The 12097-nt window shown below is 38.6% G+C and overlaps 1 protein-coding gene across 1 annotated transcript in view; it reads right to left on the reverse strand.

Moving 5' to 3' along the window:
- ABI3BP (ABI family member 3 binding protein) overlaps positions 1-12097 on the reverse strand; it is a 167817-nt gene that overhangs the window by 23987 nt on the left and 131733 nt on the right. Inside the window, 4 exon segments of the mRNA XM_075514216.1 lie at positions 3133-3345; positions 4628-4696; positions 6097-6180; positions 8964-9074. Coding sequence (XP_075370331.1) covers positions 3133-3345; positions 4628-4696; positions 6097-6180; positions 8964-9074 — 477 coding nt within the window.

Here is a 12097-nt window from a genome sequence, read left to right on the forward strand (position 1 = left end):
AGGAGTAGCAGAGCACCAGCTAAATGGTCTTGGTTCCTGATATTTGCAAGCCTTTATGAAAACAAGGAGGTAAGCTTGATCACTGTTTTGGTTATTATTTGTCAGACCTTTCCACTACTGAAGCATAATTTTGTTTTTAGGAATACCCAATATGATGAAATGCCTTGTGCATAGCTAAAAGTCAAGCAAGGTAACCATTTCAAAAAAATGGCTCAACAAATTACATTTTCTGTTTCCACAGTTCTGTCTGAAACAGTGCATTTAAAAAAAGATGTGATGCTGTGCTGGTTTTGGCTGGGATAGAGTTAAGTTTCTTCACAGTAGCTAGTATGGGGCTATGTTTTGGAATTGTGCTGGAAACAGTGTTGGTAACACAGGGATGTTTTAGTTCCTGCTGAGCAGTGCTTACACAGAGTCAAGGCCTTTTCTGCTTCTCACCCCACCCCACCAGTGAGGAGGCTGGGGGTGCACAAGAAGTTGGGAGGGGACACAGCTGGGACAGCTGACCCCAGCTGACCAAAGGGTATTCCATACCATATGGCATCATGCTCAGCATATAAGGCTGGAGGAAGAAGAAGGAAGGGGGGGACGTTTGCAGTGATGGCATTTGTCTTCCCAAGTAACCATTACATGTGATGGAGCCCTGCTTTCCTGGAGATGGCTGAACACCTGCCTGCCCATGGAAAGCAGGGAATGAATTCCTTGTTTTGCTTTGCTCGCACATGTGGCTTTTGCTTTCCCTATTAAACTGTCTTTATCTCATCCCACGAGTTTTCTCACTTTTACTCTTCTGATTCTCTCCCCCATCCCACCGGGGGGGGTGAGCGAGCAGCTGTGTGGTGCTTAGTTGCCAGCTGGGGTTAAACCACGACAGATGCCTAAATCAGATGATTGAAAAAACATGTATAAACTACAAAAATAAAAAGAGATGACAGAAAACTTGATTTAAGTCCGTCTAAACAAGTAATGTCATACTGGTGCCAATATGAAGTAATCACTGTTTTCAGAAAATGGGATTCAATGCCTTCTCTTGAATTCAGAAAGTGTCCTTGGATGAGTCATTAACTGAGTAATTTTTTGAAGTTAAGACGAAGGAGACAAGCTCAATGAGAGTATTTGTAAGCCACAGAGTTCAAACATTTTGTTTTACACATTGAAGTTAAAGAGAATGAAGATGGTATTTATGGGAAAGCAGTTACATCTAGATAGCAAGATAGCTAGATTGAAAACTAAAGTTTCTCTCAGTGAAGCAAAATAAGTATTAGTCACATATTCTGCAGAAGGTTTTAATCTTCTTTTCTGGAATGGGAAAGGATATGCCAGGTGTCTTAGTTATCACAGAATAGTCTTACAGAAGAGAAGAAACTTCATGGAAAGTTAACTTTTACAAATGCTGATTACAACTGAACAGAGAAAGGGTTTCCACCTGAAGTCCCAGAAGAAACAGCGAGTATTGCTTACTCCGTATTTCACAACATGCATTGAAAAAGAAAGGAAATAGTATCAGAAGGCAATTAGGCCTTGCTCTCATCATTAGATGATATGCGCTGACAGTTTTACCAGCTATAGTGGAAATGATTTTCTATTTTTACAATATAAATGGTTGTGCTGCAGTGGGTTCATTAACGTACTCGAGAAAAACAGCAGGTCTACTTCCAAGAAAACATGCAAACTAAATGATGTTACCTGATCTAATCAAGCTAAGGACTGGTCTGTGGAGGAGGCCTCCAAATGACAACAGCAACAAAAAGGCTTTCCCCTGAACAAAAAGAACCATTGCAGAACTGCCTGGAAGGGGGAGAGTTCACAGAAAGCCTATCCTCAGCCTAATTCTAAGGTTAACAATAAGCTCACACTTCCTTTTCTTCCAGGATGAAGCATATCGTGGAAGGCAAGCCAGGTAACCATTCTTCTCTCTTGTTGGTACTTTTTATTAGCCTACAGTCTCTTTTTATTTCCCTTTTAATCCAGCAGAAGGGCTAACTTTCTTACTCTTTCCCAGAAGAAAAGTGCAGGCTAATTTTTGTTTTGAGTGTCCCTCTGGTTTTGCATTCATTATTTTTCAAAATGGCAGGGAGAGCAAGAAAGAATAGAGGTTAAACCTAGTAATTATTTCTAGAAAATCAAGGAAGGACTAATTTGGGGAAGAGAGTGGCCTTGCTTGTGACAGTTCACCTAATTACACCCCTGCACTGAAATCTCTCATGACATACATATACAACAACATCTGAAAACATCCCACTTACATGCTAAAGTGAACGGCTAATGATCAAGTCTTAGTCCTCACAGTTCCTAGTCTTATCTGTTCTACTCACCTGTAATGCAACACAGCCAAATCTGTTTGGTCATGGCTGTGATAAGCCAGTGATTTTGCAAATGAAAGTTTTATGTCTATGGTAAAAACAAAAGCCATTTTCCTGACAGTACAGAACCATAATTTTGAGTTGTTAATTAATGTAAATGTTCAATTTTGGTAAGCTTGTGTTGATACACAGAAGACGACAAAAAAGTTATGAATGGTCGTCTTGCATGCTTACCTGTCTATGTACTGATTCCTGCATGACTCACAAGGATTTATTCTCAATACAAAAGCCTTCCTTTGGAAATGAAAAAAGCAAACAGATTCTTTTAACATAGAGAACTTGGTGACCCTGTGGTGGCTACCTCAAGTATTATGCTGGCAGAGTTCTGGTGACTTACTAGATGGATGTAAGGTTTCATTGTGTCTGGCCCACTGATCAACCACATCCTCAAGTCAAGAAAGATATCTGCATTATGTGTATGCATCTATATAATAAAGACTACTGTCACATTGCGGGAACTTCTTGACGAGATCTTACCAGATCCTGTACACAGACAAGCCAGAAATTAAGAGAAGATACAGAGTTATACTTCTTAAGTATCTTTTTGTTTCACCACTGACACCAATGATATAGTTGTGAAAATCTCCTTCTAATCTAGCAGCATTTTCTTATCCGCACTGGAGTTGACAGTAGCACAAAATAAAAGCACTGGGGTGTAAGACTCCCTTGGGATTAAAGTGTTTTTTAAATGGCATAAAACCACTGTGAAAGTAAAAATAAGATGGAAATACTGTATTCTGATACAATGAAGGAAAGAAATCAAACCAACCAGTAACAGTATCATTGTCTGGTTTTTCCCAGTCCAATATGACAAAAGTTGGACAGCCCTCAACAGTCACCACTGTGAGGTTCGTTGGAGGATTTTGTGGAGGATGAGTAGGTTCTTCCTTGCTGCCAGCTTCTTCTTGAGGAAAATGTTCAAGAGAGCTTGTGATAGAGCAAGGCACATCATCATCTTTCTTCATGTACTTGACATGGGGGGCTAAGAGCAATAGGAAAGAGCTGTTATTACAGAGTGTTTTTACAAAATGTCAATGCCATTTCACCTAGTGCACAACTTCCATCTCAGGGCACCAACTAAAAATCTGCACAACAAGTCAAAGTGAAACATAAATGTTTAAGAATAAAACCCATATATTCAATATTAAGCTGCTTGTTGGGTTTTTTTTGTTGTTAGACTGGAATCTGTAGTGCCTTCTCCCCCTTCCCATTGGCACCACTGATGGAATATCACTCTGAAGGTATTAGTGGGTGATACGCACTGTTTGAAAGAATTAACGTCTGTCATAAAATAAGATAATTAACTTTAGTCCTTCTATAGTAAAATGACACTACAATTCGATTTGCAGCTTTTGAGCACTATGCTAATACAAAGATGTAATGCCCATCACATCTTTGTTTCACCAGAAAGAATAACAAGTTTAGTCCAGAGTCATTCCATCATTAAACTTGCAGTTTCTAAAGTGACCGTCAAAATCTTAACCATTTTCGGTGGTACAGGACCAAACCTTGAAACAAACCTTCTGAAGCAAATGTCTTGTACTCTGCATCAAAATTAGGAAGACTACTGAAGACAAACACATTAGTTCTAAAATTAAAACTTCTATTGGATGTAACCAATAAGCTCTTGCAAGAAAGTGTCTTCAGAAATGTAGTGTCTCTTACCAGACCAGGAAAAAACCTGAAAAATCTTTTGGTACAAAAGCACTTATTCCTGTCATCTCACCTTGCTAAACTCTCTAGATTACTGCAACAGCAATAACTTGACTACTTTATCATCTGGTCTAGTATATGTTACCATATTACTAGACTATCTGAATGTGCACAGCCTGGAATGAGAGGTGAGGCATATATGATGGGTAGATATCCCTTATGGTAAGATGCACTGGTATTGGGGCAATACCTCTCCAGGTATGCTTGCAAGCCCACAGGAGGATTTTAATTTGGTTTGGCAGAATGTGAACAGTGTGCAGTTGTACTACTGCTGGCATACAGGAAGAGCCACAACATGTTTGTGGGCAAGACTGTAAACTAGGAGGTGGTAGCAGGGAAGAAAGCAGAAGTAAAATTTAGTCAAGAATATGCTGATGGTCTGCACTACAGCCCTTTCATCTGATACTGAAGTGGAAAAGAATCAAATGAAATGGAAAAGAATCAAATGAAGTTTTGGCCTTTGAATAACCAAACAAGATAGTTTTGATGCAAGATAGGTCAGTCTTCCTACATTCCCACAAATAAAAATACCACAGCTATAAAAATCCTACCTTGGTACCTTGGTTTGCCTGAAGAATCTGTTTCTGATGTAGGACTTGAGCTGAAGACAGTTGCATCAACTGTGGGAAACACAGTTATAATTTAATTTGCAATAAATATGAAGTTTCAGTGTTAGAACTGCAGCATTTCACAGTTCATTTGGCATTTTAAATCGTGGTAAAGCTATTCTGTGGTAGACCTTTGCTGCCAGGTCTGTGTTTTCCTTTTAAGGACTCCATTTTGTCTGTGATGCTAAGTAAACCCCATACTTACCTGCTAGTATAAAGATAGCCATACTATCTTTATCAATGACAGACTTCATGACTGCTGCTGGATTCAGTTCATGCAATATATGCAAAATGCTCTTTAGACCTTTAAAAAAGGATCTTTTTGCACTGTACTGGCTGTTTAGCTTTGAGCTTGTTTCATGTTCATAGAACATATAGCACTATTACGTTGGCACATGAACTTCTCTAAAAATAGAGACAAGGAAATCACAAATTCTGTCTCCAGAGTGTACAACTTCCACAAAATTTGAAGGAAATTGAAGGCAAATACACTGGTGAACAGAAATGTGCTAAAGCAGTCAGGATTCATGACACCAATGTCGTGTTAAATACCCACTATACCGAACAGAATCTTTTCTTAGATGCAAATACTGCAAGGGACCTCAATGGACAAAACACAGTATATTCACAACAAGCATTTTTTAATAAATCTAGCATCCAGCTTGCTTTACTGAGCACTAAGGGTCACAGTGAGTTCATGATCATTATAAGGAGACAAGAATTTCAGTATTACTATAAATCCAGGAAAATTAGAAACAGCATCATTTATGACAATATACCTAGAGCTGCATATTTTGGCTCAAAAATTCTAAGCACGCCCTCCCCCAAACCCATTCCTGTATGCCACTTTGAGGAGATTTAGGTCTGAACTTGTAGTTAACTCCCAATTTTATAAAGGGCAAATTACCAACTAACTGCTATGTTTACCCTATTACATTTTTTTCTGTTTAAATGGTGGCAGTTTGATCAGATAGCTAGGAGGATATCACAACCATGTTGAGCACTATCAGTCACTGTCAAATAATAATTTGAATTTATGTCCTGTGCAAAAAGAAATGTTCAGGAAAAGAAGTGCCTTATCTACTCCCTTCACAACTTTAAAGTAGCCACTGAATAGTATTGAAAGCCTACTAAGCATATATTGATTTCTAGGAAGATGGAAGGGCCGTCATGTTCGCATTTACCAAGATGTGTATCAGAAGACAGCCAGATGAACTCAGGCAAGTTAGAAGAGTCTCAAAGTGGCATAAAGGAAATGAGAATCACCCCAGACAGAATACTTCTTATATTAAATATACAATGCATCAATATAGTTCAGGGAAGGGAAGCAAAAGAAAAAAAGGAAACCTTTATGTTCATGAAAAAAAAAAGAAAAAAAAAAAGGAAACCAGAACTGTCTGTAATATGCTTACCATAATATTCTGGAGTTGCAAAAGCTGTTGGTGTCTTATATGACGTTCCTGTCCTCACAGGTGTTGTTGGTCCAGCGGGTTTAGCTATAGTGACAGAAGGAGGAACTTGTGGCAACAAGGCAGTCACTATTTAAAAGAGTGAAATTGCTTTCTGATTTTCTAACAGAACCCAGTTTTGTGACAACTGCTTCATGAAACAAGTACTTTCATTTAAACTATGATATTCCCTCAAAACTTATACAACAGCTTCCAGCTGGATTTAGGAAAGTTCTGAGTTGTCCTTATTGCCAATATAACCTACTCCTGAAACCCAGTAAGAAAATTCTTTGCTACTTGGTGATTGTCTTGGAGGACTTCAGTCAGCTAGAATATGACCTGGTTTAATGCACAGAACCATCCTATACAGACTGGTAAAAGGATGCAAAATGACCAGCATTGACATTTCTGTTTCTCAAATAAAAGAGCACATTTCTTCATGAGTTGTAAGACAGAGTAGCTGAAGTCAGCAACTGAAACTTGGATTCTTCCCTCAAATATAGGTAAGGTCCTTTCATTTCTACTCTCAATACAGCATATATATTAGCAAGGCTGGAGCTGGAACGTGTGTAACAATAAACACTGAATCCTTAACTATGGTCTACATTAAGAGTTTAACCACAGAACAGTACTGGAGTTTCCACTAAATGAAATTAAGATGCACTTCAATGAAGGTAAGAAAAATGCAACGAAGTCCAACATTTTCAACATTTATAACACTACACGACCCAAGGGAAAAAGCTTTCTTTCTGAACTGATCTATTCTGTAGTAGCCACCATTAGTTTGGACAGAAACTGATTGATATAGGCAATATTATCTCCCATAATTAAATAGCTATTTAAAAAATTATTTTAGATTATGTGACATTGCTTTTGCTCCTCAGCTGTTATCACCTAATAAATAAAACAGGTTTCTAAGAGGCAAACAATCCATGGTAAAGGATGTCTTGATTGTTTTCAAAATAGCTGTAAAAGACAAAACCTACATTCACAAAACATGCAGATACTCCCAGATAACCACTGCATGACTGTGAAATCTCAACCCCCAAAAAGTCAAGAACTACATAATGTAATTACCTTCCCTGCACATATGACACAGGAGACCCTGGTGACTGAAGGCAGAACTCTGGTGAACCAAGTTTAAAACAACAAAAATCCCTATCTTCCCTTAGTTTCCTTAATAAAGTGGAAATTTATTAAGAATCTCATTAGAGTCCAGTTTCACAAAGGTTCTGGAACTTTCTCATTTCCTTTTTTTCCATTCAGGAGACTTTTAATGTCTGCATAGAAACCTTCCTGTAATACTCATCCAGTGGATGAGTAAGAAAGATGCAAGTAAGGAATTAATCACAGTGTTAATGAGAAAGAGAAACAGGACAGAATTATGAAAGGGAAAATCCAAGAAGAACACTGAGGCAAATTTTTCCTGTTAGTACTGTGGAACAGTCTCTCCAGGGAACCAGAAGAAACTCAATTATGCTGTTTAAAACTAAGCTGGATAAAACACTAGGAAACACAGAAAAAGGAAAATCTGCTACTGGCCCCACAAGGAAGGACCAGCTCATCTAACCAATTTATTCCATCTTGAATGCCTAGGAAGGTATGGTAACTGCTGACTACCACATAACCTGGCCTCTAGTGTATGGAAAAAGGGTGAAATTTCAAAACACTGGTAAATTAATTAGACACTTAATGGAGAAAATTAGCATAGACCCCATTACAAGCAAAAGAAAATGTATCAGGTCATCATTTTTTTATGCTACAGCTAAAGACTGACAATGTCTTATGCTCTGTTGTAGCTATTACTAAGGAAACGCCACCGATCAACAGCAAGTACAGACACAACAATTCGATCTTGGCTCTGCTGTTGAGTAAATATACAGCTTGTTTCATCCAGCTTGGAGATTCTTGTTTCTAATCTGCTGCACAAAATAGTAAAGAATTATTTAGGTCTTTAGTGCCATTAAAGCACACAAAGCACACAAAAGCACACAAAGCCCCAAATGAAACGAACCAAAAAAGCCAACAGGAAATACAGCAGAGCCAAGACCTTTATATTTCCAATGAACTACAGAGAGTAATATGAAGAGGGAAGGACTTCTCATGATGCTAAGCATAATGAGATGATAGTTTCTGACTACCTGGAATAACGTTAGCCTAGGGATTCTTATATAGAATCCACAGACAAAACATACATAAGGACACTGAATATCAGCTTCAGGATAAAATTAAAATAAAATAGGAAATGTGAAAGTTTCTGTGTGCTCTTACACTGATACTGAGAAGCAGGAATACTGTAGCACAGGAATGAAGCTAAACTCTTTGCACATGAAATAACTCAGCTCACTCTATGTCCCAGTGTGGTTAGTTTTCTGGGTGCCTATTAGCTCATTATTTGCAGTGGTTAATGGATATGCCATATATACGGGACAGAATTTCTTTACAAATAACCAGTTGGGAGTATGAATTGAAGCATAATATTCAATATCTCCCATCTGACACACACATTAAGCAACTGTGAATGCTATTAGTAGACATGAAATGTTCTTAAGGTTGATCTTCCTAAAGGATGACTTGCATTATGCTATTTTGGTTTCAGGTCCCTTACTAGGGATGATTTTGACATAACTAGGTTAGGAAAACAAAAGGAAAACAAGCATTTATGTATGAAGACAAAAGACACAAGGCCTGTATGTTCCAGAAGAACAGTTTCTATAGAACCATAGATTAAAGAAAAAGGATCTCTACTATAAAATTCTCCTATTCCCGGCTAGTCAGTTGAGTATTATTTCACACATAATAAAATATTTATGCTGAAAAGGCTGAGATACCTGGTCTCCCTGGTTTACCAGTCACGGTGTTCGGAGGCAGAGGTTTTCTTCGCATTTGTGTAGGCTTGACAGGAGGTATAGGAGGATGCTGAGGGCCAGGTGATGTAGTTACTGAATGACATTACAAGACAGTGTTATTAATTATCTAACCTCAAATTCCATAAAATCAGAAACCCATTACAAGTTGTATTCTGACTTCTCAAACAATGTTTCATGTCTGATTTAGTATCAAAAGCAGAGAGGTGAGATTAGGAGCTGAAATGAGTTGTATTTTCAGCCTTAAATTCTTTGGGAAGTGTGTGCCATGGAGTTCTAAACCAAGCTTACACTGAAAAAATGTAGCTCCTTTGGGATTTTGTACAAGTGTTTCAGTGATTCATTTTCTGTGTAGTTACTCATTTCTGTCAATGGTAATTTTTTTGGCAGCCAACAGGATACTTCTTCCCACAATAAACACCACCTTGGTGTACTTGGAAATATCTTCAGTATCCTACTCACAAAATTTCTGATCTTTTGTACTTTCTAACTGATCAAACTCGTCACTCTCAGCTTGAAGCAAAAGATGTAGCAAAAGGGAATTTATCATTAGGGACATCATCTTATGCCGTTCAAAAGTGAAAAATGAAAAAAGTCACTGTCACTTCATGCACTGACATGGCTAGAGACAGTTACTGTGTTAGAAACTCCTGAAGCACGCAACTAGGTTGTTTCAATGTGCAGTTCCAGCCAATATCTATTAAATTTATCTGGTCAGGTCCTTTGACAGTGAGGTCTGAAAGGAGAACCTAAGCCTCTTAATTCATACTTACAAAATATTTTACTGTATTTTCCAGGCAATTATAAAGAATTTTATTATGCAAAGGAAAGGATTTTTCTTCCACTATTCACCTTTGCATTTCTTTCCTTAAGAAAAAAACAGGAGATATGTGCAACACATTTATGTAACAAAAGACTTTTTGTACCTAACAGGGGAAAATCCTCAAGAGTAATATAATTCTTATAAAGCTGACAATGTCAACAAATATGTAAGTTGCCTGATACTGAGTTACTGACTACACAGAGTACCTCAGGCCCTACATATTAGACCTTAGTTTACCCTATAAATAGAGTGACTGTGGGCAAGAAGGGAGCGGATCCAAAGACTCATTTGGGAGAGCCTTTTTAGAAATACTTAAAATATACAAACATGAACATCTCCATCTTTCTCTGTTCCCTTTTCCTTTTGGACTTTTGCAGTCACTTATAAAACACGTTTTTTTTAAATCCCTTAGATCAAGACAGGAAATAATGCTCTATCTAATTCAGGAAGATGTAATGATTTTGAAAATAGCATTTGTAGGTTTCATATTCATTCTTATTCCCCAGATGGAGATGAAAAAAATATGCCTAAAGACCTGAAAAAGGGTAATAAATTTTTGTATATATAAGTCATCATACCCTAGCTACTACTACATGGTAGTATCCATGATTAATTTCCCCCCTGCCCATATTTAGGGAATGGGATTGTCTGAGATATTTATGGGATAAAAACATGCAAGTATTGACTTGTCAGTGGTTTCTATCATATCTTCTGAACAACACAACCGCAACAGTTACATGCAAGCCAAAACATCACATTCAGTGGACTGTATCACAATTGAATCTACTATACTGCACTCTAGAAAAACAAGAATCCCTACTCTTCCCTTCTACTACTTCCACAATGATTTGGGTGATGGTCTATGATGCTACCACACATAATTAACAATGTGTGGAGACTGAGCTTGTAAACTAGGACACAGGATAGAATTTAAGGCTTTTGTGATAGCATAGATTCTTGTGAGGACAGCAGCATGGTGAACTATTAGGATTTATTTAATCTCAGGGGTTCCTTGAGATTTATTTAATCTCCAGGAATGTATTTCCTTGACTCTGTCGCTCTTCATGAAAAAGGAGGGTGTGAGGGTGTGCAGCCTCTTAGGACAGACTCTTAACACATCAAGCTTAATTCTTGTGTGCTGTAACCTATCTTCTTCATTTCTCGTACGTGGCGCAAATGTAAATTTTTCAGTTAACACACACTAGGTTTTCAGAAAAAGTAAATGTATTTAAAAGTGAAGTCAAATACTGGCTAACTTATAGCAATATCTGATTAATCAGCCTCACCTCTTTGCCCAGATCATGGAACAGATACTCCTGGAAGCTATGTCAAGGCATATGGATGACAGGGAGGTGATTAGAGACAGCCAACATGGCTTCACAAGGGCAAATCATGCCTGCCTAATCTGGTAGCCTTCTACAACTGTGTTGGTGGATAAGGGATGTCATCCATCTTGACTTCTGCAAGGCTTCTGACACAGTCCAACATCCTTGTCGCTATACTGGAGAGATATGGGTTTGATGGATGGACTATTCGATGGAAAAGGAATTGGCTAGACAGCCTGATATAAAAACTGCCGTCAATGGCTCTATGTCCAAATGTAGATCAGTAACAAGTAGTGTCCCTCAGGGGTCTGTATTGGGACCAGTACTGTTCAATATCTTTATTGATGACATAGACAGTGGGATTGAGTGCACCCTCAGCACATTTGCAGATGACGCCAAGCTGAGTGGTGCAGTTGATACGCTTGAGGGAAGGGATGCCATCAAGAGGGACCCTGACAGGCTGGAGAAGTGGGCCAATGCAAATCTTATGAAGTTCAACAAGGCCAAGTGCAAGGTCCTGCACCTGGGTTGGGGCAATCACCAGTCTCAGTACAGGCTAGGTGACAGACACATTCAGAACAACCCTGCAGAGAAGGACTTGAGGATATTGGTAGCTGAAAATTTAGATATAAGCCAGCAATGTGTGCTTACAGCCCAGAAAGCCAATTGTATCCTGGGCTGCATCAAAAGAAGTGTGGCCAGGAGATCGAGGGAGGCGATTCTCCCGCTCTACTCTGCTCTTGTGAGTACTGCATCCAGTTCTGGGGTCTCCAGTGCAAGAAAGAAATGGACCTGTTACAGTGGGTCCAGAGGAGGGCCACAAAAATGATCAGAGGGTGGAACAGCTTTCCTACGAAGAAAGTCTGAGAGTTGGGGTTGTTTAGCCTGGAGAAGAGAAGGCTCTGGGGAAACCTTATTGGAACATTCAGTACTTAAAGGGGGCTTATAAG

The sequence above is a fragment of the Mycteria americana genome, chromosome 1 (genome assembly GCF_035582795.1).
Source record: "Mycteria americana isolate JAX WOST 10 ecotype Jacksonville Zoo and Gardens chromosome 1, USCA_MyAme_1.0, whole genome shotgun sequence".
NCBI classification, from domain to species: Eukaryota; Metazoa; Chordata; class Aves; order Ciconiiformes; family Ciconiidae; genus Mycteria; species Mycteria americana.